A 24,600-nucleotide genomic window follows, 5' to 3' on the forward strand; every position below is an offset into this window, starting at 1 on the left:
AAATTGGGTTTATGGATATTTTCAATGATAAAAGCCCTCGACGGCCACGTGATTTCACGGAAAGCCAAACTTTAATTTACGTTGTAGTTACGCAGCCCACCAAGGGGCGGCGCTGTTTCAACACGTGATTTATATATATATATATATATATATATATATATATATATATATATATATATATATATATATATATATATATATTTTTTTTTTTTTTTTTAAGACGCGCGCACACGCACACGCACAGTCATATGCGGGAGTCAAACTCGATGGTCCATGCACACAAGACAGTGGAGTGTACCACGACACTCAGGCATCCCCACACCCAGTTTATTAACATACTGAGTGACGTTATCGCCAGGCTGAACTCCGATTGGCTTAAGAGGGATGTAATGGAAACGCGTCCTGCGCTTCGCTGTTGTTCCGCGTTCGCCTCTCGGACGACGAGTCGCAACTTTGACCGAATACCCTGCTTGACGGAAATCGAAAAACAACTTGATGTTTACAATGAATTTACTTGCATTCTTTGTTTTGGCTGTACAAATATACAGCGTGACGCCTGGTAAGTTGGACTTTTCGGTTTATGATCCTAAAGATTGACGCTCTTGATTTGGAAGTGACGCAGTCATTATTGTTTATTGCTTTCGTTTTCGCCACTCGTCTGTTGCGTCGTTATTTTAAGTTCTTTCACCTGAACGCCCGTTTTGTCAGAGTTATACGGGAATACATTGCTATTATTATAAATGTAATAAAGTTGGAAAACTTGAAAATGGCACAAATCAAAGTGTTGTGCCCCAGCATAATAATGCAATCGATGAAATATGGAAAAGCCTACGCACAAGAATGAAATGTTGTACAGGGGAGTCTTTGCAATTAATAATTAACATTTCACAGTCATGGCAATAAAATTGCGTCTAATATTTCAGAAAAAAAACATCGTATAGCCTCCTTACATTATTATTTCGATAAGAGTCATCATGTCTCCGTAAATTATATAAGGCAGTTCTTTTGTTCAGACAAGTGACATTTATTTAGATGTTACCTGCTGACAGTTGCGACTGTGAGGAAGACGGGAGACACAATCGAAACTGTCAGCAGGTAACATCTAAAAGTGTTTCACTTGTCTGAACAATAGAATTGCCTCATATTATTAGTGGATTTTTTTTTTACAAATTAAGAAGGCGAGCGTCTGGTGGCCGGGCCTTCGCCCATGGGGCCCGGCCGGGCATAGCCCGAAAAGGAAACGTGGGTCCCCCTTCCCATGGGCTCACCACCTGTGGGAGGGGCCAAAGGGGTCGGGTGCAATGTGTGCTGGGCGGCAGCCAAAGGCAGGGACCTTGGCGGTCTGATCCCCGGCTGCAGAAGCTGGCTCTTGGGACATGGAATGTCACCTCTCTGGCTGGAAAGGAGCCCGAGCTGGTGTGCGAGGCAGAAAAATTCCGACTAGATATAGTCGGACTAGCCTCCACGCACAGTTTGGGTTCCGGTACAAGCCCTCTCGAGAGGGGCTGGACTCTCTTCCACTCTGGAGTTGCCCACGGTGAGAGGCGTCGAGCAGGTGCGGGTATACTTATTGCCCCCCGGCTGGGCGCCTGCACATTGGGGTTCACCCCGGTGAACGAGAGGGTAGCCTCCCTCCGCCTTCGGGTGGGGGGACGGGTCCTGACTGTTGTTTGTGTCTATGCACCAAACAGCAGCTCAGAGTACCCACCCTTCTTGGGGTCCCTGGAGGAAGTGCTGGAGAGCGCTCCTTCTGGGGACTCCATCGTTCTACTGGGTGACTTCAATGCTCACGTGGGCAATGACAGTGAGACCTGGAAGGGCGTGATTGGGAGGAACGGCCCCCCCGATCTGAACCCGAGCGGTGTTCTATTGTTGGACTTCTGTGCGCGACATGGATTTTCAATAATGAACACCATGTTCAAGCATAAGGGTGTCCATGTGTGCACTTGGCACCAGGACACCCTAGGCCGCGGTTCGATGATCGACTTTGTAGTCGTGTCATCGGATTTGCGGCCGCATGTTTTGGACACTCGGGTGAAGAGAGGGGCGGAGCTGTCAACTGATCACCACCTGGTGGTGGGTTGGCTCCGACGGTGGGGGAAGATGCCGGTCCGACCTGGCAGACCCAAACGCTCTGTGAGGGTCTGCTGGGAACGTCTGGCAGAATCTCCTGTCAGGAAGAGTTTCAACTCCCACCTCCGGCAGAGCTTTTCCCACGTCCCGGGGGAGGCGGGGGACATTGAGTCTGAGTGGACCATGTTCCGCGCCTCCATTGTTGAGGCGGCCGACCGGAGCTGTGGCCGTAAGGTCGTTGGCGCCTGTCGTGGCGGCAATCCCCGAACCCGCTGGTGGACACCGGCGGTAAGGGATGCCGTCAAGCTGAAGAAGGAGTGCTATCGGGCCGTTTTGGCCTGCGGGACTCCGGAGGCAGCTGACAGGTACCGGATGGCCAAGCGGAACGCGGCTTCGGCGGTTGCTGAGGCAAAAACCCGGGCGTGGGAGGAGTTCGGTGAGGCCATGGAGAATGACTTTCGGACGGCTTCGAGGAAATTCTGGTCCGCCATCCGGCGTCTCAGGAGGGGGAAGCAGTGCAACGTCAACACTGTTTACAGTGGGGATGGCGTGCTGCTGACCTCGACTCGGGACGTCGTGAGTCGGTGGGGAGAATACTTCGAAGACCTCCTCAATTCCACCTACACGCCTTCCATTGAGGAAGCAGGGCCTGGAGACTCTGAGGCGGATTCTCCAATCTCTGGGGTCGAAGTCACTGAGGTAGTTAAAAAAACTCCTCGGTGGCAAGGCCCCGGGGGTGGATGAGATCCGCCCAGAGTTCCTAAAGGCTCTGGATGTTGTGGGGCTGTCATGGCTGACACGCCTCTACAACGTTGCGTGGACATCGGGGACAGTGCCTCTGGATTGGCAGACTGGGGTGGTGGTTCCCCTCTTTAAGAAGGGGGACCGGAGGGTGTGTTCCAATTACAGGGGAATCACACTCCTCAGCCTCCCTGGTAAGGTCTATTCAGGGGTGCTGGAGAGGAGGGTCCGTCGGGAGGTCGAACCTCGGATTCAGGAGGAGCAGTGTGGCTTTCGTCCTGGCCGTGGAACAGTGGACCAGCTCTACACCCTCGGCAGGATCCTCGAGGGTGCATGGGAGTTCGCCCAACCAGTCCACGTGTGTTTTGTGGACTTGGAGAAGGCGTTCGACCGTGTCCCTCGGGAGGTTCTGTGGAGGGTGCTTCGGGAGTACGGGGTGCCGAGCCAACTGATAAGGGCGGTTCGGTCCCTGTATCACCGATGCCAGAGTCCGGTCCGCATTTCCGGCAGTAAGTCGGATTCGTTCCCAGTGAGGGTTGGACTCCGCCAAGGCTGCCCTTTGTCACCGATTCTGTTCATAATTTTTATGGACAGAATTTCTAGGCGCAGCCGAGGCGTTGAGGGGGTCCGGTTTCGGGACCTCAGCATCGCGTCCCTGCTTTTTGCAGATGACGTGGTGCTGTTGGCTTCTTCAGGCCGTGATCTCCAGCTCTCGCTGGAACGGTTCGCAGCCGAGCGTGAAGCGGTCGGGATGAGGGTCAGCACCTCCAAATCCGAGTCCACGGTCCTCGATCGGAAAAGGGTGGAATGCCCTCTCCGGATCGGGGATGAGATCCTGCCCCAAGTGGAGGAGTTCAAGTATCTCGGAGTCTTGTTCACGAGTGAGGGGAGGATGGAGCGTGAGATCGACAGGCGGATCGGTGCAGCGTCGGCAGTAATGCGGACCCTGTACCGGTCCGTTGTGGTGAAGAGAGAGCTGAGCCAAAAGGCAAAGCTCTCAATTTACCGGTCGATTTACGCTCCTACCCTCACCTATGGTCACGAGCTATGGGTCGTGACCGAAAGAACGAGATCTCGGATACAAGCGGCCGAAATGAGTTTTCTCCGCAGGATGTCAGGGCTCTCCCTTAGAGATAGGGTGAGAAGCTCGGTCATCCGGGAGAGACTCGGAGTAGAGTCGCTACTCCTCCACGTTGAGAGGAGCCAGATGAGGTGGCTCGGGCATCTTATCAGGATGCCTCCTGGACGCCTCCCTGGGGAGGTGTTCCGGGCATGTCCCACCGGTAGGAGAGCCCGGGGACGACCCAGGACGCGCTGGAGAGACTATGTCTCTCAGCTGGCCTGGGAACGCCTTGGGATCCCCCGGGATGAGCTGGATGAAGTGGCTGGGGAGAGGGAAGTCTGGGAGTCCCTCCTAAAGCTGCTGCCCCCGCGACCCGACCCCGGATAAGCGGAAGAAGATGGATGGATGGATGAAATTAAGAAGGTTGGCAAAAGTTACGTCATTCGATTTCGTTCCTCAGTGGATGTCAGTCACTGCTGAGGGGCATCGAATATCTCGCTTGGGGCGTCACACTAAAATCGAACTTATTAACAACTGAAAGAAAAAAAACATAGGCAGGTTGTCAAATTCAAGTTTGACAAGTTTGTGCGGAAGAACGCGTTTCCAGAAACATGACATTTCCAATTTCAAGTGCTGCAAAGTTCCATCTGCAGGCAGAATCATTGAAAATATGAAGATTGATTTGATCATGTGTGTCATTTTTGTGTTTGTCTTCCAGTCATTCACACGCTCAATTATTTCATCACGGCCTCTCAAGTTGCAAAGCTACCAGAGTACTGGTACGCCGGGTATGTTGACGGCGTTCAGATTCTGCACTTTGACAGCAACCACAGGAAAGCAAAAGCGAAACAAGACTGGATGGACAAAATCACAGAAGATGATCCGCACTACTGGGAGACAGAGACGGCGACCAGTATTCGTGAGGAGCAGGTCTTCAAAGTCAACATTGAAATCGCTAAAAAGCGCTTCAACCAAACTGGAGGTTTGTTTACGTCCAACCTTCTGCTCGTCAAATGACACTTTTTTTGTCACTGCTGGCTTCTCTCTGATCATCGTCCTCGCTGAATCTTGTGCGCCATCCTTTCAGGTGTTCACATGTTTCAGAGGATGGAAGGCTGTGAATGGAATGATGAGACTGGGGAGGTTGATGGTTGGAAGCACTACAGTTACGATGGAGAAGACTTCATATCATTTGAGCTGAAGACGATGAGCTGGATCGCAGCACATCCGCAAGCTTTCATCACCAAACTCAAGTGGGACCAAAACGACGGGTTCAATCAATACAATAAGAATTACTTCACTGAGGTGTGTCCTTTATGGATGAAGAAGTACGTGAGCAACGGGAGGGACTTCCTGACCAGAACCGGTACATTGTCCTCTCACGCCTTCTCTGCGTCTTTCAAGCTCACACACAATGTCCATCTTTGACGCTCTTTCAAGTTGTTTCTTTTCCTCCATGCACATCCTCCACTCTTCTCTCCATCTTTGCGCGCAGAGCTTCCCAGGGTGTCTCTCCTGCAGAAGACGCCTTCCTCTCCAATCACCTGCCACGCCACGGGTTTCTACCCCAGGACGTCGGACCTCTTTTGGAGGAAGGACGGCGAGCAGATCCACGAGGACGTGGAGATGGGGGAGACCCTCCCCAACCACGACGGAACCTTCCAGACCACGGCCGACCTGAAAGTGGAGCTGACGCCCGCCGCGGAGGGCCGCTACGAATGCGTGTTCAAACTGGATGGCGTCCGGGAGGAGATGGTCACCAAGCTGTACGCCAAAAGCATCCTGAGCAACGTGCGCATCCAGGGTGAGGCACGGGTCGGACACGGCTCGGTGTCACGCCGACAGTCGTTCACGTGTCTCGTTTCCTTGTGAAGAAGAGGAAGACAGGAAGAAGGCGGTGGCCATCGCTGTCCCGCTGGGGGTCCTGGCTCTGGTGGCGGTGGCGGCGGGGGTGTTCCTGGCCAAGCGTCCCAAAAGCCAACAAGGTGAACGACGACAAACGTTTGCTCCGTTTGTGGCGATTCCTAATCTCCTCTTGCTTCTCTTCCATTTCAGCCAATTACGCTCCAGCTTGTAAGTGAGACGTTTTCCGCTTGCTGTTTTGAAAAAAGGCCAATGCCTTGAACGTATTTTCTTTTATGCTCCCTCAGCCAGCACCTCATCTTCTGAGAAGGATTGAATGAACCCCACTAAGGTTGAAGGGATGTCTTCTTTTTTCGGGTGCCACGCTTGATTGAATCATCACATTCCAACTGTATGAAATACTTGGAAATGTTTCTTATTTCAAATTGAAGTGCGACAGTTTTACAAGTGCGGTGAATTCTAATTGTATTTACTTCACTAGTTCTTCCAAATACCGCTAGAGGGAGCCAACATGCCACAAGTAATATCCGCATCACACGTTGCTTTTTTTTTTAAGTGCTTTTTTGTTAAGCGAGCTACTGATCTATTTGATACAAGTTTGAGTATCATTATAAAAATGTTTGAAATGAGGTTTCTGGTCACTGTATTGGATATATAATTTAGCAAGGATAAGCAAGAAAGTTATGATAAAGAACACGTCTTTTTTCTGTTGTCTTCTAAAAAAAACCATACAAAACACATTCCTATTTACAGAAAAGTCCATGTGGAGTTTATTTTTGATATTTTTATTTTATTTTTGATGTGTATTTTGATCAATAGACAATTCAACTTGAGCAAGTAAACGCATATTTACATACTTGAGAAGGAACAAGTTGAAGAAAATCTTATAGTTCCTGCCCCATAATAATAAAATAAAACAAGATAATAAGTGCAAAACTTCATCAAGTGCAAACCAAACACCTCATGAGAAAATATATACAAAACCAGACAAGAAATAACTCAATTCATAAATATAAAGCGAAATGCCGACACTTACGGCTGTCCATATAATCTTATTGTTCTGTCGTTATAGATTTTTTTCCATCGGAATATATTTATACACTACTTTATCTCATTGAAAAGAGAAAGAAATAGAAATCGATGGAACTGAAATTGAAAGGGTGCAGGAAAACAAATTTCATGGGGTTATAATAGATGACAGGCTGAGTCGCTGAGTCAAACTATGGAGCAATCTAAGTGAGGAACTCAAGCAAAGTCCAAATATCCACCAGTTTAAAAAAATGTTCAAAAATATGTTGTTTAGCGGGTACAAGGACTAAAAATGCCAGATGGCTACATAAAAGCAAAAATAAAACAGGATAATAAGTTGAAAGTGTCAATTAACCAATCAATCAATCAATCAATCAATCAATCAATCAAGCCTTTTGCTTTTTAAACCCACATACAGCTCCAGTGACTTAAACATGGCACTTTAAAGTGTTATTAATTGTATTTGATTTGTATTCATTTCCCCCCTCCTCTTAAGTTTGAAATATGTTCGGAATAAGTCAAAGTCAAAGTCAGCTTTATTGTCAATTTCTCCACATGCCAAAGACACACAAAGAAACCGAAATTTCGTTCCCCCCTATCCCACGGTGACAAGACATGGCTCACAACAGACAAACAAGTAAACAAGTATAACAAAAGCGTGCTGAATAAATAATGAATAAATAAATAAATAGGAGGAGCAGAAAAAAAAAGGAGCAAGTGCGCGTACAGCAGACATTCCCGAAAATAGCGCAACAGTGCCGCACGCTACGCAGAAGGGGGTAGCGAGTTCAGGGCCCTAACAGCCTGGAGAAAGAAGCTGTTGGCGAGTCTGGTGGTGCGGGAGCGCAGGCTCCTGTACCTCTTCCCAGAGGGCAGAAGGTCAAACAAAGAGTGAGCCGGGTGACTCACATCTCTGGCAATCGAGGTTGCCTTGCGGGCGACATGGGAGGTGTACATGTCCTTCAGGGAGGGTAGCGAAGCACCAATAATCTTACCAGCCGTATTCACTATGCGCTGCAGGGCCTTCAAGTTCTGTTCAGTGCAGTTACCACCCCAGACAGCGATGCAACTGGTGAGGACGCTCTCAATGGTGCCACGGTAAAATGTAGACAGGACTGCCTGAGGAGCACATGCACGCCTGAGCTTCCGCAGGAAGTACAAGCGGCGCTGAGCTTTCTTTGCCAGTGACGAGGTGTTTTCGGACCAGGAGAGGTCCTCACTGATGTGCACCCCCAGGAACTTGGTGCAGCTCACCCTCTCCACCACAGCACCGTCGATGATCAGCGGCAGGTGTGTTGTGTGACCCTTCCGGAAGTCAACAATCATTTCCTTGGTCTTATTGACGTTCAGCAGGAGGTTGTTGTCCCTGCACCACGTGGTCAGAAGGTCAACTTCCGACCTGTACCGAGTCTCGTCGCCCTTCGTGATGAGACCCACCAGAGTCGTGTCGTCAGCAAACTTCACTATGCGGTTGTCGCTGTAGGTCGCAGTGCAGTCATGCGTCAGCAGGGTGAAGAGCAATGGACTGAGCACGCAGCCCTGGGGGGCTCCCGTGCTCAGCGTGATGCTGGCGGAGATTTTGTCGCCAACACGCACCACCTGAGGCCTCTGACAGAGGAAGTCCAGTATCCAGTTGCAGAGGGAGGTACTGAGGCCCAGCTCGTCGAGTTTGCAGATGAGTCGCTGCGGCACAATGGTGTTGAAGGCAGAGCTGAAGTCCACAAACAGCAACCTCACATATGAGTCCTTTCTCTCCAGGTGGGTGAGGGCCGAGTGGAGGGCAGAGCAGATGGCATCCTCAGAGGACCGCTTGGCACGGTACGCAAACTGGAAAGGGTCAATGGTGGGGGGGAGAACGGACTTGATGTGCTCCATGACCAGCCGCTCAAAGCACTTCATGATGATGGGCGTCAGTGCCACAGGGCGGTAGTCATTGAAGCAGGACGGTGCAGGTTTCTTTGGCACAGGAACGATGGTGGCAGCCTTGAAACACGAGGGGACGATGGCCTGCTGCAGGGAAACGTTAAAGATGTCCGTGAAGACACCCGACAGCTCCCCAGCACAGTCCTTCAGCGCTCGACCCGGGATGTTGTCAGGGCCCGCCGCCTTACGGGTGTCAATAGCGGCAAGCGCCCTCCTCACACCGTCGGCAGAGAGGCGCAGGGGCTGCTCGTGTGTGGGGGGGGGGGGGGAGTGGCCTTCAGCGGGCAAGTGCTGTTCTGGGCGTCGAAGCGAGCAAAGAAGCGGTTAAGATCGTTCAGCAGACGGACGTCGCCCTCACAGCTCCTCGGCGCGGGCTTGTAGTCCGTGATGGTCTGAATGCCCCGCCAAAGGCTACGTGCGTCCTTGCTGTCCTTGAAGTGGGTGGAGACCTTGCACGAGAACGCCTTCTTCGCTTCTTTGATGCCTCGGGACAAGTCGGCCCTCGCTGTCCTCAAGCCAGCCTCATCCCCCGCTCTGAAAGCCTTGTCCCTGGCCCTCAACAGTCTGAGGACAGCCCCCGTCAGCCACGGCTTCCAGTTCGCGCGAGTGACGACGGATTTCGAGCAAGTCACATCATCGATGCACTTTGTGATGTAAGAGGTAACAGAGTCAGTATACTCCTCTATGTCCGTCCAATCGTTGTAGGTGGCTGCCTGCTTAAACAAGTCCCAGTCAGTGGTGTCGAAGCAGTCACGAAGTGCATCGGAGGCACCCTCAGGCCACACTCGAACCTGCCTTCGAACCGGCCTGGATGCCTTTACCAATTGTCTGTATGCGGGCAAAAGCAAAACGGTGAGATGGTCAGAAAGCCCCAGATGGGGGAGAGGGGTGGCTTTGAAAGCTCCCTTTTGCGCCGAGTAGACTAGGTCCAGGAAGCTGTCTCCACGTGTCGGAAAGGGAACATGCTGGTGAAGCCTCGGGAAAACAGACTTCAGGTTGGCATGATTGAAGTCTCCAGCGAAGATGGTGAAACCGTCAGGGTGCGCTGTTTGCTGTTCACTGACAGCCTGGTACAGTTCACCAAGCGCCGCGATCCTGTCTCCTTCGATGTTGGAAGGCGGGATGTATACCGCGACTAGCAGAATCGCGGTAAATTCCCTCGGCAGATAAAAAGGACGGCACTTAATGATCACAAACTCCACAAGCGGCGAGCAGTGCTTACATACCAGCACAGAGTCCCAGCACCATTCTTCTCGGATGTAGACGCATATTCCACCTCCACGCGACTTTCCCCCTCGTACAATGGCACGGTCCGCCCGATAGCACGCTAGCCGCTCCAGATGCACTGCAGAGTCCGGAATGTTGTCACTCAACCAGGTCTCGGTGAACACGAGCACACAGCAGTTCCGCACCGTCCGGTTCGTAGACCTCAGCAGGCGAACGTAATCCATTTTGTTGTCCAGCGATCGAACATTCGCCAGAAGAATGGAGGGCACCGCCGGTCGCGCTGGGTTGGCCGCCAGCCTGGCCCGGACGCCTCCGCGCTTGCCCCTCTTCTGCCTCCTCGCACACCGTTTCCGACGGCTCCCAACCGGGGGAGGAATAGCGGGTGAGGTCGGCGACGTTTCAGGACGTAGCAGTCCGAGCGCCTTTAATGTCGACGCTTCAAAGTCCAGAACGCCGCAAAACCCACTTCTGCCGATGTCAAGCAGAACCTGCCTGCTGTACTTGTAGCACGGACGAGACGAACACACAAGACTGTCGGACGAACACTCATTAGACGAACAAATCACCGTACTGACGGGACAGAGAGTGGCCGCTGCGTGTGCACGCGCCGCCATCTTGAAAAAAAAAAAAAGACTCATCATCAACAGTTACGCATTCAAATAAATCATCGATTGTCATACGTTCAACTGCTCTGCATTTCAAGTCACAGCCAACAAACAGCCCCCCCCCCCCTCCCTTCTTGTAATTGCCTGCTACACCGCTAAAAACAACTAGCACGTCCCAAACATGGGTCCGAAGAAGGCACCAGCGGCTCCCCTCTCTTCGGTGGAGGAGGTCGATGATATTAAAAAGGCGTTGGACTTCCTCACTGAAGAAGTCTCTGCTGTCAGGCTGGAGCAGAAAGCTCTCCTTAAGCTGGTTGAGGAGGTTAAAGCTCTCCGCATCCAGAATGAGGAAAAGGAAAAGAGAATCACCTTCCTGGAAAGCAGGGTTGCCGACCTGGAGCAGTACACCAGAATTAACGATGTGACCATCAACATCAAAGCCCGGTCATACGCCCGGCCATTGGCCGCTGGCGAGGGAGGGGAGCCCGGTGAACTGGATGTTAGCTCCACGGAGCGACAGGTGGCTACCTTCCTGCAGTCCAAGGGGATACAGCAGGACCGATACCAATGATCATCCTGCAGGACTGTAAGGTGAACTCCACTCACAACCATGACACACCGAAAGAAGCATGTACACTTGAAGACAACAGGAAGAGAACTCCGAGGATTAGTGAACACGACAATCATTTCAATACACTGACCGCAGTTCACTGGATTTGGAAGACGATATAGACCCGGATAACAACTTCTTCAACTCAATCAACAATAACTGCAGTTACTATACTGAATTTAATGGAATCAATAAAGATAGCAAACTGTCCATTATACATATAACAGTCGGAGTCTGTATGCCAACTTCACAAACATTAAGGATTATCTTCATCACTTTACTCGCCCATTCAACATGATTGCAATAACGGAAACATGCATCGACACAGTAAAAGAGCTGGAGGGATATGACTTTCTACACATAGATGGACCAAACAAAGGTGGCGGAGGAGTTGCGATCTAACTGGAAAAGACATTAAACGTCAGGGTGATATGTCAATGGTAGTTAACAACAGATTGGAATGTGTGGTACATTTTTATTCTGGGATCATGCAATGTATATCTCACTAGTGTGACCGGGTCAGGTTGGTGCGGGATTGTTTGGGCCTTGGTCCATGAACGTAGACTCATTGGCCCCAGACACATCTGGTTTCCATGAGCAACTGACAACTAGCATGAACTTGTATCCAAAAATCATGAGACCAACCAGAATAACTTCTCACTGTGCCACTCTTATTGATAATATATTCACAAATGACATTATAAACAGCACAATAAGTGGGTTATTAGTCAGCGACATCAGTGACCATTTGCCAGTTTGCATGGTTTTTGATGACAACTAAAAAATGACTCAACCGGCCAAAAAAGTGGAATACAGGTGTTGTTCCTCCTTGGTGGTGAGGAGTCGTTCCTCTTTATTCCGGATTTGTGTGTTGTTCTGTCTGAACTTCCCAGCTACTTTCCTGGTGGTCATGTAAAGTTCCTTGAGATTGTTTTGTGCCGCTGCTTCCTGTGCTTCTTTAGCCAGCGCCTCAATGTAGTTTTTCTTGTCCCGTTTGGCACTTTTCCTTACTTCCTTGTTTGCTTCCTCGTAGTCCTTGTGGGCTGCGCATGTATAATAGTTTACGTATCCCCGGTCGAGAGAATCGGACGAATCTTAGCAATATTACGAAGGTGAAAAAACGCAATTCTGGTTATATTCTTAATGTGCTTTTGAAAGGAGAGCATTTGGTCAAATATCACCCCGAGATTAGTTACAGTATCGCGCAGAGTGATAGTCTATCTATAGTTATAGTGGTTTCCTTAAATAAGTGTTGATAACGAGTTGGACCAATTATCAACATCTCAGTATTATCCGGGTTAAGACGAAGGAAGTCGAGAGACATCCGTTGCTTGATCGCCGAAAGGCACTGTTAGATAAATTGTATATATATATGTTATCATGCGTTCCCTAATGAGTACTTATTAATAAAGTTATTGCGCAGAATGCTTGCTGTTTCTTCTTGCAGACATCACCCAGTCCACAGCAAGTCAAACGATGCTGTCTGGAGCTTCCTGACCTTCTACACATCTGGGAATCCAAGAAAGTTGTTGATGTCTGCACATGTCATTTTGTCTATGCACTCTTTTCTCATGACTACTTTGTTTCCCATAACATTCACTTTTCGTTTCTCATGGGATCCTGTCCGCGACTTCTAGTTTCACATAGAATCTCGTTTCTTCACTCTTGAGACTAGCCCACGCTTTCCCCCCCACCTATCAGGGGCTAGTCTCACATTGTAGGTAGGGCATTCCTTAATAAAAAGAGAGGGGTGTAAACATGACCTTTAGTGTATTTTGGATTGCTGTAAGTCTGGATGCACTCCTCGCGAGAAAAGATCAACATTCTGTCTCACTGGTTTTGTCTGCTGATCCTTTTGCTGAATCTGAACCTAACACCCTCGTCATCCAAAACGAAATTTGAAAGACAGCAAATTGTTTACAAAAGCTTTGCCACTGCGATCATTTAAAATAAGAGTTTTAGTGCCGTTAAGTGAACTTCATGTACCTTATCAGCTAGCTTTATAGTAGGCGGGAATACATTGCTATAACTGTTGGAATTTTGAGTTCATCAATTTGGAAAATTAAAAAAATGGCACAAATCAAAGTGGTGCACACAATCATAAATATGCAAACGATGAAATATTGAAAAGCCATCGTACATTAATGAAATGTTATGCAGGAGAGTATGTAATTAATTAACATTTCACGATAATGGAAATAAAATTGTATCTAATCTGTCCAAGAAAATCATTATATAGCCTCCTGAATATTATATAAATAATACATACTCGAGTTGTTCGAATTGTTTTATTTTTATTAATTTATTTTTGGCAAATTAAAAAGTGAGAACAGAGGAGGCAATCAGTGATTTTTAACAAAACTGGCCATAGTTGAATCTTTCACCCAGCGCTCCACTATTCCACATGCAATATGGCGGCAAAGTTGACCTACGTTCAGCAATCAAATTGGGTTTATGGATATTTTCAATGATAAAAGCCCTCGACGGCCACGTGATTTCACGGAAAGCCAAACTTTAATTTACGTTGTAGTTACGCAGCCCACCAAGGGGCGGCGCTGTTTCAACACGTGGTTTATATATATATATATATATATATATATATATATATATATATATATATATATATATATATATATATATATATATATATATATATATATTTTTTTTTTAAGACGCGCGCACACGCACACGCACAGTCATATGCGGGAGTCGAACTCGATGGTCCATGCACACAAGACAGTGGAGTGTACCACGACACTCAGGCATCCCCACACCCAGTTTATTAACATACTGAGTGACGTCATCGCCAGGCTGAACTCCGATTGGCTTAAGAGGGATGTAATGGAAACGCGTCCTGCGCTTCTCTGTTTTTCCGCGTCGCAACTATGACCGAATACCCTGCTTGACGAAAATCGGAAAACAACTTGATGTTTAGAATGAATTTACTTGCATTCTTTGTTTTGGCTGTGCAAATATACAGCGTGACGCCTGGTAAGTTGGACTTTTCGGTTTCTTATCCTAAAGATTGACGCTGTTGAAGTGACGCAGTCATTATTGTTTATTGCTTTCGTTTTCGCCACTCGTCTGTTGCGTCGTTATTTTAAGTTTTTTCACCTGAACGCCCGTTTTGTCACAGTCATACGGGAATACATTGCTATTATTATAAATGTAATAAAGTTGGAAAACTTGAAAATGGGACAAATCAAAGTGTTGTGCCCCAGCATAATAATGCAATCGATGAAATATGGAAAAGCCTACGCACAAGAATGAAATGTTTTACAGGGGAGTCTTTGCAATTAATAATTAACATTTCACAGTCATGGCAATAAAATTGCGTCTAATATTTCAGAAAAAAAACATCGTATAGCCTCCTTACATTATTATTTCGATAAGAGTCATCATGTCTCCGTAAATTATATAAGGCAGTTCTTTTGTTCAGACAAGTGACATTTATGTAGATGTTACCTGCTGACAGTTGCGACTGTGAGGAAGACGGGAGAAACAATCGAAACTGTCAGCAGGTAACATCTAAAAGTGTTTCACTTGTCTGAACAATAGAATTGCCTCATATTATTAGTGGATTTTTTTTTACAAATTAAGAAGGCGAGCGTCTGGTGGCCGGGCCTTCGCCCATGGGGCCCGGCCGGGCATAGCCCGAAAAGGAAACGTGGGTCCCCCTTCCCATGGGCTCACCACCTGTGGGAGGGGCCAAAGGGGTCGGGTGCAATGTGTGCTGGGCGGCAGCCAAAGGCAGGGACCTTGGCGGTCTGATCCCCGGCTGCAGAAGCTGGCTCTTGGGACATGGAATGTCACCTCTCTGGCTGGAAAGGAGCCCGAGCTGGTGTGCGAGGCAGAAAAATTCCGACTAGATATAGTCGGACTAGCCTCCACGCACAGTTTGGGTTCCGGTACAAGCCCTCTCGAGAGGGGCTGGACTCTCTTCCACTCTGGAGTTGCCCACGGTGAGAGGCGTCGAGCAGGTGCGGGTATACTTATTGCCCCCCGGCTGGGCGCCTGCACATTGGGGTTCACCCCGGTGAACGAGAGGGTAGCCTCCCTCCGCCTTCGGGTGGGGGGACGGGTCCTGACTGTTGTTTGTGTCTATGCACCAAACAGCAGCTCAGAGTACCCACCCTTCTTGGGGTCCCTGGAGGAAGTGCTGGAGAGCGCTCCTTCTGGGGACTCCATCGTTCTGCTGGGTGACTTCAATGCTCACGTGGGCAATGACAGTGAGACCTGGAAGGGCGTGATTGGGAGGAACGGCCCCCCCGATCTGAACCCGAGCGGTGTTCTATTGTTGGACTTCTGTGCGCGACATGGATTTTCAATAATGAACACCATGTTCAAGCATAAGGGTGTCCATGTGTGCACTTGGCACCAGGACACCCTAGGCCGCAGTTCGATGATCGACTTTGTAGTCGTGTCATCGGATTTGCGGCCGCATGTTTTGGACACTCGGGTGAAGAGAGGGGCGGAGCTGTCAACTGATCACCCACCTGGTGGTGGGTTGGCTCCGACGGTGGGGGAAGATGCCGGTCCGACCTGGCAGACCCAAACGCTCTGTGAGGGTCTGCTGGGAACGTCTGGCAGAATCTCCTGTCAGGAAGAGTTTCAACTCCCACCTCCGGCAGAACTTTTCCCACGTCCCGGGGGAGGCGGGGGACATTGAGTCTGAGTGGACCATGTTCCGCGCCTCCATTGTTGAGGCGGCCGACCGGAGCTGTGGCCGTAAGGTCGTTGGCGCCTGTCGTGGCGGCAATCCCCGAACCCGCTGGTGGACACCGGCGGTAAGGGATGCCGTCAAGCTGAAGAAGGAGTGCTATCGGGCCGTTTTGGCCTGCGGGACTCCGGAGGCAGCTGACAGGTACCGGATGGCCAAGCGGAACGCGGCTTCGGCGGTTGCTGAGGCAAAAACCCGGGCGTGGGAGGAGTTCGGTGAGGCCATGGAGAATGACTTTCGGACGGCTTCGAGGAAATTCTGGTCCGCCATCCGGCGTCTCAGGAGGGGGAAGCAGTGCAACGTCAACACTGTTTACAGTGGGGATGGCGTGCTGCTGACCTCGACTCGGGACGTCGTGAGTCGGTGGGGAGAATACTTCGAAGACCTCCTCAATTCCACCTACACGCCTTCCATTGAGGAAGCAGGGCCTGGAGACTCTGAGGCGGATTCTCCAATCTCTGGGGTCGAAGTCACTGAGGTAGTTAAAAAAACTCCTCGGTGGCAAGGCCCCGGGGGTGGATGAGATCCGCCCAGAGTTCCTAAAGGCTCTGGATGTTGTGGGGCTGTCATGGCTGACACGCCTCTACAACGTTGCGTGGACATCGGGGACAGTGCCTCTGGATTGGCAGACTGGGGTGGTGGTTCCCCTCTTTAAGAAGGGGGACCGGAGGGTGTGTTCCAATTACAGGGGAATCACACTCCTCAGCCTCCCTGGTAAGGTCTATTCAGGGGTGCTGGAGAGGAGGGTCCGTCGGGAGGTCGAACCTCGGATTCAGGAGGAGCAGTGTGGCTTTCGTCCTGGCCGTGGAACAGTGGACCAGCTCTACACCCTCGGCAGGATCCTCGAGGGTGCATGGGAGTTCGCCCAACCAGTCCACGTGTGTTTTGTGGACTTGGAGAAGGCGTTCGACCGTGTCCCTCGGGAGGTTCTGTGGAGGGTGCTTCGGGAGTACGGGGTGCCGAGCCAACTGATAAGGGCGGTTCGGTCCCTGTATCACCGATGCCAGAGTCCGGTCCGCATTTCCGGCAGTAAGTCGGATTCGTTCCCAGTGAGGGTTGGACTCCGCCAAGGCTGCCCTTTGTCACCGATTCTGTTCATAATTTTTATGGACAGAATTTCTAGGCGCAGCCGAGGCGTTGAGGGGGTCCGGTTTGGGGACCTCAGCATCGCGTCCCTGCTTTTTGCAGATGACGTGGTGCTGTTGGCTTCTTCAGGCCGTGATCTCCAGCTCTCGCTGGAACGGTTCGCAGCCGAGCGTGAAGCGGTCGGGATGAGGGTCAGCACCTCCAAATCCGAGTCCACGGTCCTCGATCGGAAAAGGGTGGAATGCCCTCTCCGGATCGGGGATGAGATCCTGCCCCAAGTGGAGGAGTTCAAGTATCTCGGAGTCTTGTTCACGAGTGAGGGGAGGATGGAGCGTGAGATCGACAGGCGGATCGGTGCAGCGTCGGCAGTAATGCGGACCCTGTACCGGTCCGTTGTGGTGAAGAGAGAGCTGAGCCAAAAGGCAAAGCTCTCAATTTACCGGTCGATTTACGCTCCTACCCTCACCTATGGTCACGAGCTATGGGTCGTGACCGAAAGAACGAGATCTCGGATACAAGCGGCCGAAATGAGTTTTCTCCGCAGGATGTCAGGGCTCTCCCTTAGAGATAGGGTGAGAAGCTCGGTCATCCGGGAGAGACTCGGAGTAGAGTCGCTACTCCTCCACGTTGAGAGGAGCCAGATGAGGTGGCTCGGGCATCTTATCAGGATGCCTCCTGGACGCCTCCCTGGGGAGGTGTTCCGGGCATGTCCCACCGGTAGGAGACCCCGGGGACGACCCAGGACGCGCTGGAGAGACTATGTCTCTCAGCTGGCCTGGGAACGCCTTGGGATCCCCCGGGAGGAGCTGGATGAAGTGGCTGGGGAGAGGGAAGTCTGGGAGTCCCTCCTAAAGCTGCTGCCCCCGCGACCCGACCCCGGATAAGCGGAAGAAGATGGATGGATGGATGAAATTAAGAAGGTTGGCAAAAGTTACGTCATTCGATTTCGTTCCTCAGTGGATGTCAGTCACTGCTGAGGGGCATCGAATATCTCGCTTGGGGCGTCACACTAAAATCGAACTTATAAACAACTGAAAGAAAAAAAACATAGGCAGGTTGTCAAATTCAAGTTTGACAAGTTTGTGCGGAAGAACGCGTTTGGAGAAACATGACATTTCCAATTTCAAGTGCTGCAAAGTTCCATCTGCAGGCAGAATCATTGAAAATATGAAGATTGATTTGATCATGTGTGTCATTTTTGTGTTTGTCTTCCAGTCATTCACACGCTGAATTATTTCGATACGGCCTCTCAAGTTGCAAAGCTACCAGAGTACTGGTACGCCGGGTATGTTGACGGCGTTCAGATTGTGCACTTTGACAGCAACCACAGGAAAGCAAAAGCGAAACAAGACTGGATGGACAAAATCACAGAAGATGATCCGCACTACTGGGAGAGACATACGGCGTTCAGTATTCAGAATGAGCAGGTCTTCAAAGTCGACATTGAAATCCTTCATAAGCGCTTCAACCAAACTGGAGGTTTGTTTACGTCCAACCTTCTGCTCGTCAAATGACACTTTTTTTGTCACTGCTGGCTTCTCTCTGATCATCGTCCTCGCTGAATCTTGTGCGCCATCCTTTCAGGTGTTCACATGATTCAGCGGATGGTAGGCTGTGAATGGAATGATGAGACTGGGGAGGTTGATGGTTGGTGGCACGACAGTTACGATGGAGAAGACTTCATATCATTTGAGCTGAAGACGATGAGCTGGATCGCAGCACATCCGCAAGCTTTCATCACCAAACTCAAGTGGGACCAAGACGACGGGTTCAATCAATACGCTAAGAATTACGTCACAGAGGAGTGTCCTTTATGGTTGAAGAAGTACGTGAGCAACGGGAGGGACTTCCTGACCAGAACCGGTACATTGTCCTCTCACGCCGTCTCTGCGTCTTTCGAGCTGACACACAATGTCCATCTTTGACGCTCTTTCAAGTTGTTTCTTTTCCTCCATGCACATCCTCCACTCTTCTCTCCATCTTTGCGCGCAGAGCTTCCCAGGGTGTCTCTCCTGCAGAAGACGCCTTCCTCTCCAATCACCTGCCACGCCACGGGTTTCTACCCCAGGACGTCGGACCTCTTTTGGAGGAAGGACGGCGAGCAGATCCACGAGGACGTGGAGATGGGGGAGACGCTCCCCAACCACGACGGAACCTTCCAGACCACGGCCGACCTGAAAGTGGAGCTGACGCCCGCCGCGGAGGGCCGCTACGAATGCGTGTTCAAACTGGATGGCGTCCGGGAGGAGATGGTCACCAAGCTGTACGCCAAAAGCATCCTGAGCAACGTGCGCATCCAGGGTGAGCCACACCTCAGACACGGTTCGGCGTCACGCCCACAGTCGTTCACGTGTCTCGTTTCCTTGTGAAGAAGAGGAAGACAGGAAGAAGGCGGTGGCCATCGCTGTCCCGCTGGGGGTCCTGGCTCTGGTGGCTCTGGTGGCGGTGGGGGTGTTCCTGGCCAAGCGTCCCAAAAGCCAACAAGGTGAACGACGACACAAACGTTTGCTCCGTTTGTGGCGATTCCTAATCTCCTCTCGCTTCTCTTCCATTTCAGCCAATTACGCTCCAGCTTGTAAGTGAGACGTTTTCCGCTTGCTGTTTTGAAAAAATGCCAATGCCTTGAACGTATTTTCTTTTATGCTCCCTCAGCCAGCACCTCATCTTCTGAGAAGGATTGAATGAACCCCACTAAGGTTGAAGGGATGTCTTCTTTTCTTGGGTGCCACGCTTGATTGAATCATCACATTCCAACTGTATGAAATACTTGGAAATGTTTCTTATTTCAAATTGAAGTGCGACAGTTTTACAAGTGCGGTGAATTCTAATTGTATTTACTTCACTAGTTCTTCCAAATACCGCTAGAGGGAGCCAACATGCCACAAGTAATATCCGCATCACACGTTGCTTTTTTTTTTAAGTGCTTTTTTGTTAAGCGAGCTACTGATCTATTTGATACAAGTTTGAGTATCATTATAAAAATGTTTGAAATGAGGTTTCTGGTCACTGTATTGGATATATAATTTAGCAAGGATAAGCAAGAAAGTTATCAAAGTCAAAGTCAAAGTCTCCTTTATTGTCAATAGCTCCGCATGTCAAGACACACAAAGCGATCGAAATTACGTTTCTCACTATCCCAGGGTAACAAGACAGAGTTCACAACGTACATACAAGTAAACAACACAGGAAAAATAAAACAAGAAGATGAACAATAAGAGTGATAGCACGCTAGCCGCTCCCGATCCACAGCAGAGTCCGGAAAGATGACAGTCAACCAGGCCACTGTGAACACGAGCACACAGCAGGCACGCACTGTCCGGTTCGTGGATCTTATCAGGCGAACGCAACCCATCTTGTCGTCCCGCGAACGAACGTACGCCAGTAGAATGGAAGGCACGGCTGGGCGAGGTGGGGTGGCCGCAAGCCTGGCCCGATGTCTCCGCGCTGGCCCCTCTCCCGCTGCCTCGCAGACCCGCTGCCGACGCATCCCAACAATGCTCCAGGACGGAGCAGTCCGAGCTCACGACGCAGTCCAACCGGGGGAGGAAGAGCAGGCCAGTCCGGCGTCGCTCCATGACGAAGCAGTCCGAGCGCCCTTAATCTCTCCGCACCAAAGTTCAGAACGCCATAAAACCCACTTCCGCCGATGTTGAGCAGAACATGCCCGCCGCACTAGTAGCACGACGTATCACACGAGACGAACATACACAAAACTGCCGGACAAACACTCAGTAAACACTCACAAAACAGCGAACGGGACAGAGAGTGGCCGCTGCGTGTGCACGCGCCGCCATCTTGTTATTGATGATAAAGAACACGTCTTTTTTCTGTTGTCTTCTAAAAAAAACCATACAAAACACATTCCTATTTACAGAAGAGTCCATGTGGAGTTTATTTTTGATATTTTTATTTTATTTTTGATGTGTATTTTGATCAATAGACAATTCAACTTTAGCAAGTAAACGCATATTTACATACTTGAGAAGGAACAAGTTGAAGAAAATCTTATAGTTCCTGCCCCATAATAATAAAATAAAACAACGTAACGTGCCTGTCTGGGACCGTTTGATAAATCTGAACAAACTCGTATTTGAGACTCTTGAGATCAGAGGCTGGTTGACAAAACAAATACTCAACAGGCACCTATTTATACAAGTAATCACTTGGAAACAGTCATTCCTGCGGCCTCTTGGAAAAAGAAAAAAAATCAATCATAAAATTGGTCCCTTCTGGCACTGACAAAAACACAAAGAGTATTGCTTGAGTTAGGGTGAAAATGACACACATGAGCTTGCTGTGTTTCTACGTTGGCCAATCTTCATATTGTCAATGATTCTGCCGCAGTTGGGCCGTTGCCGCACTCGAAATTGGATTTCATGTTTCTCCAAGTGCGTTCTTTTGCACAAACTTGTCAAACTTGAATTTGACAACCCACCTTCGTTTGTTTTCTCCCAGTTTTAAAGAAATACGTAGACTGGACGCCCTAAATGAGAGTTTTGATGCCCCTCAGCAGTGATTGAAATCTTATGAAAGGAATCTAATTACATAACTTTTGCCATGCTCCTTAATTTGCAATAATCCCAATAATGTAATAATATTCAGGAGGCTAGACAATGTATTTTTTCTGAAAGATTACCCACAACTTAATTGCCATTGCTGTGAAATGTTAATTATTCATTGCTCATACTCCCCTGTACAATATTTCATTCTTAAATTTAGTCTTAAAAGAAACATGTTAAAATTTAAGATATTTGTACTCAAGCACCTGCATTGACGTTAGACCTTTGGATCTGATTTGTTTTCATTTGATTGATTGATTTTTTTTTCTTACCGAGAACTTTATCGTTTAAGTCAATATTAAATCTTATATTCTCAATTTGTCATTATTTTTGTTAATGCCAGGGAGGTCACTTGTGCGTTTCCTGGTCCTGGAGGACAGGTACAAGTCTTGGAATGGTGGGAGGTTGTTGCTTTGTTTGAGCTTTGTTGTCTTGTGAAGGAGTTGGAGGACAGGAAGAAGGCGGTGGCCGTCGCTGTCCTGTCGCTGGTCCTGGCTCTGGTGGCGATAGCGGCGGTGTTCTTCGCCAAGCGTCCCAAAAGCCAACACGGTGAACGACGACACAAATGTTTGCTCCGTTTGTGGCGATTCCTAATCGCCTCTTGCTCCTCTTCCATTTCAGCCAATGACGCTCCAGCTTGTAAATTTTCCGCTTGCTGTTTTGAAAAAATGCCAATGCATTGAATGTATTTTCTTTTATGCTCCCTCAGCCAATGCCTCATCTTCTGAGCCGGACTGAATGAACCCGACTAAGGTTGAAAGGGAGGTCTTCTTCTTTTGGTGCCACACTTGAATGGCGTTGAAAGTTTTGCCCTCAATTGAGCGGCTTTTCCTGCTATGCTCGTTTTGGACACTTGGAGGCAGTGTGATGCAAACAAATAATTTCACAACTCGTGCAGGCAGCTGCAGTAATGTTAACTCATTTTGACCCCCGCAAAAAATGAACGTATGCCTCTACAGCTTTTGCTAGCTTGCTACATTATTTGTGTTTAAATACGTGTTGCTTCCAGAATCATTTGTTAGCATTGTTTGTTAGCATTAAACTACACAGACTTGGGCAAAATGTGGTTGTTTTGAATACACAAAGTGCAATTTGTTTTCATCTGATTTGACAGTTAACTTCAACCAGAAGTAACAAATACTTGAAGCCTCTTTTATTCAGAATTGTTCTGGATCTTGAAGTCCTGTGTGTGATGACGGTCGGAACAAGGTCAGGCTGAAAGCGGATAAAACTCGGCTGCCTGTCACTGAGAAACTAGGTCTGAAGGATATAAGTTACCGCCTATACGTTACTCGCTGCATGAATGAAGAAGTTGTGGTTGCCGGTGGCTTTTGTTTTTGGATGGATTTGCGATGGAAGAATCCCACCAAATCGCTGGCAAATAGCCCCGGGCTGATTGTTGTGTCGTGGATATGATGAAGAGGCGAGCGGGCAGAGTGGTGGAGAGGGACGCATAAAACCGCCAGCAAGAAAACTAATGAGACGGAAGGAACAGATGGATGGAGAAGTTGCAAAAGTGGAAGGCATATTTGGGATCCGTCAGAGATTCCTGGGAGTCGACTTTTGCCAGTGCAAAGAAATTCAGAGTGCGCTGCTCTAATCGTCCTCTTTTTCCCTCCTCCCCCGTGTTCCCACATTAATTAAACTTGCGTGTAATTACAGTCGTTGAGAATCGGAGGACGGCGTATCTTTGAAGTCGACGTCATTACTTTTGCCCCCCCCGGGCAGAAAGTCACACTCGTGTGTGTGTGTGTGTGTGTGTGTGTGTCGCACGCATACAAGCACGCACAGACAGTACCCTTCCAGCTTTTATTGACATCGAGCTAAGGTAAGCAGCAAATGTAAGCTGTTGTTTCTTCGCAGATGACAAAATGTCGATGGATGCCAAGTTCAATGAATAAAATATTGACGGTTTTTGCATAATTGTTTGAAATTTGAAGCACATGCGTTTGTGCGCGAGCAATCAATTCACAGTGATGGATCCCCGCATTTCCCACACACAGAACAAACAAAACACGAGTGTTATGAAAACCGAAGCGTCACACGCGAGCGCGCACCGTAACGCAATTACAGGACAGCAGAGCTAATGCTGTTCACACATACATGTGTATGGAAAGGGGGGGGAAAAAAATAAATACATTTCCTCGTCACTCGAGAAAGCACATTCACTGTGAAATATTTATTTTATGCATGTTCATGCGTTGGAGTGTTCCTAACGATGATGTCGAGCAAACGCACGACGAACCTAAACAAAGGTTTCGGTGCTAAAGCGGGATATCTTCTACAGATTCTTGCGGGGAGACCTTAATGCAGTTATCTGTCACCTTAAGCACCTTTTTTAAGTAGAGGTCAATGACTGGATCAATCATTCCCTTAATCAATAATCACACCCCAATCACTTGTAAAGTCATTTGTCACAGCTCACGAGCTCTCCCCCCGGGGGAGGGGCGGGGTGAGCGACACTGGGCACGCAGATGTGACTAATTTCACATCGACGCCTCTCTTCAGATTGTCCGATGTTACGACATCACATCTCACGGCTAACACGATAGCGGTTCGCCGTTGTGACGTCACCTTGGCAACAGGGAGGCTCCTGTGCTCATCTCTTGATTTGTAAGCTAAAACGACAGCCCGGCCGTGCTAGTATTTATCGAGGCGACATAAAGCTGCGGGTAAAACAGCTGTGTGACGTGACGCGAGGCGTTCAATGAGCGCCTGAGAGCATGCATCATCTTGTCCCTGATTTGTTTAACCGCGCTGTGCTGTTCTCATCAGTTTGCTGCTAATCCTCGCGCCGTCGTCCCGGACATCCGCACGTTGCCTCTCCGAAATCCTCTTTCAAATAAAAAGGTGGACCACTATGAATTTATTGTGTTTGCCGAGTAATCCACAGTTTTGCTCTGACGCCATGAATAAATGGGGGCGGGATGGTCCGACATTTTTTATAATGTCGAGGAGTCGGAAGATAAGCGCGGTAGTCCTTTCGCTGCAGGAGAAGGTCGCGCAAGACTTCCTCCAGGTGGGGCGAGAGTTGCTGATGTACTCGCATCTGCAGAGGTCACATGTGCCATCCCCAAAGCCCACAAGCCTGAGGAGGGACA

General features: G+C 49.2%; 2 protein-coding genes across 4 annotated transcripts; both read left to right on the forward strand.

Moving 5' to 3' along the window:
* The first annotated feature begins 407 nt into the window (after positions 1 to 407).
* On the forward strand, positions 408 to 6,369 carry LOC137840855 (major histocompatibility complex class I-related gene protein-like). Of its 2 annotated transcripts, none has more exons than XM_068652754.1 (7): positions 408 to 559; positions 4,596 to 4,859; positions 4,965 to 5,243; positions 5,373 to 5,681; positions 5,755 to 5,862; positions 5,933 to 5,950; positions 6,028 to 6,369. In XM_068652754.1, exons 1-7 carry the CDS (start codon positions 496 to 498, stop codon positions 6,054 to 6,056), a joined length of 1,071 nt encoding a protein of 356 aa, XP_068508855.1. In that variant the 5' UTR covers positions 408 to 495; the 3' UTR covers positions 6,057 to 6,369. The 2 variants fall into 2 exon arrangements, with proteins under 2 accessions (XP_068508855.1, XP_068508854.1); XM_068652753.1 differs by having other exon boundaries at positions 411 to 559; positions 5,752 to 5,862.
* Positions 6,370 to 13,950: 7,581 nt separating this feature from the next.
* Positions 13,951 to 22,561, forward strand: LOC137839525 (major histocompatibility complex class I-related gene protein-like). Of its 2 annotated transcripts, none has more exons than XM_068652749.1 (7): positions 13,951 to 14,125; positions 18,156 to 18,419; positions 18,525 to 18,803; positions 18,933 to 19,241; positions 19,312 to 19,425; positions 22,121 to 22,138; positions 22,209 to 22,561. In XM_068652749.1, exons 1-7 carry the CDS (start codon positions 14,062 to 14,064, stop codon positions 22,235 to 22,237), a joined length of 1,077 nt encoding a protein of 358 aa, XP_068508850.1. In that variant the 5' UTR covers positions 13,951 to 14,061; the 3' UTR covers positions 22,238 to 22,561. The 2 variants fall into 2 exon arrangements, with proteins under 2 accessions (XP_068508850.1, XP_049594792.1); XM_049738835.2 differs by lacking the exons at positions 22,121 to 22,138; positions 22,209 to 22,561 and adding exons at positions 19,498 to 19,515; positions 19,593 to 19,934 and having other exon boundaries at positions 13,952 to 14,125.
* The last annotated feature ends 2,039 nt before the right edge of the window (positions 22,562 to 24,600 follow it).

This window comes from Syngnathus scovelli, chromosome 1 (genome assembly GCF_024217435.2).
Source record: "Syngnathus scovelli strain Florida chromosome 1, RoL_Ssco_1.2, whole genome shotgun sequence".
In the NCBI taxonomy this organism is placed as follows: Eukaryota; Metazoa; Chordata; class Actinopteri; order Syngnathiformes; family Syngnathidae; genus Syngnathus; species Syngnathus scovelli.

What these genes read in the sequence shown, in the direction of transcription:
- LOC137840855 (XM_068652753.1), top strand. Translation starts at nt 496, where the DNA reads ATGTTTACAATGAATTTACTTGCATTCTTTGTTTTGGCTGTACAAATA. An exon ending in AATATACAGCGTGACGCCTG is followed by an intron (nt 560 to 4,595) that starts GTAAGTTGGACT and finishes TTTGTCTTCCAG; the next exon opens with TCATTCACACGCTCAATTAT. An exon ending in GGACTTCCTGACCAGAACCG is followed by an intron (nt 5,244 to 5,372) that starts GTACATTGTCCT and finishes CTTTGCGCGCAG; the next exon opens with AGCTTCCCAGGGTGTCTCTC.
- LOC137839525 (XM_068652749.1), top strand. Translation starts at nt 14,062, where the DNA reads ATGTTTAGAATGAATTTACTTGCATTCTTTGTTTTGGCTGTGCAAATA. An exon ending in AATATACAGCGTGACGCCTG is followed by an intron (nt 14,126 to 18,155) that starts GTAAGTTGGACT and finishes TTTGTCTTCCAG; the next exon opens with TCATTCACACGCTGAATTAT. An exon ending in GGACTTCCTGACCAGAACCG is followed by an intron (nt 18,804 to 18,932) that starts GTACATTGTCCT and finishes CTTTGCGCGCAG; the next exon opens with AGCTTCCCAGGGTGTCTCTC.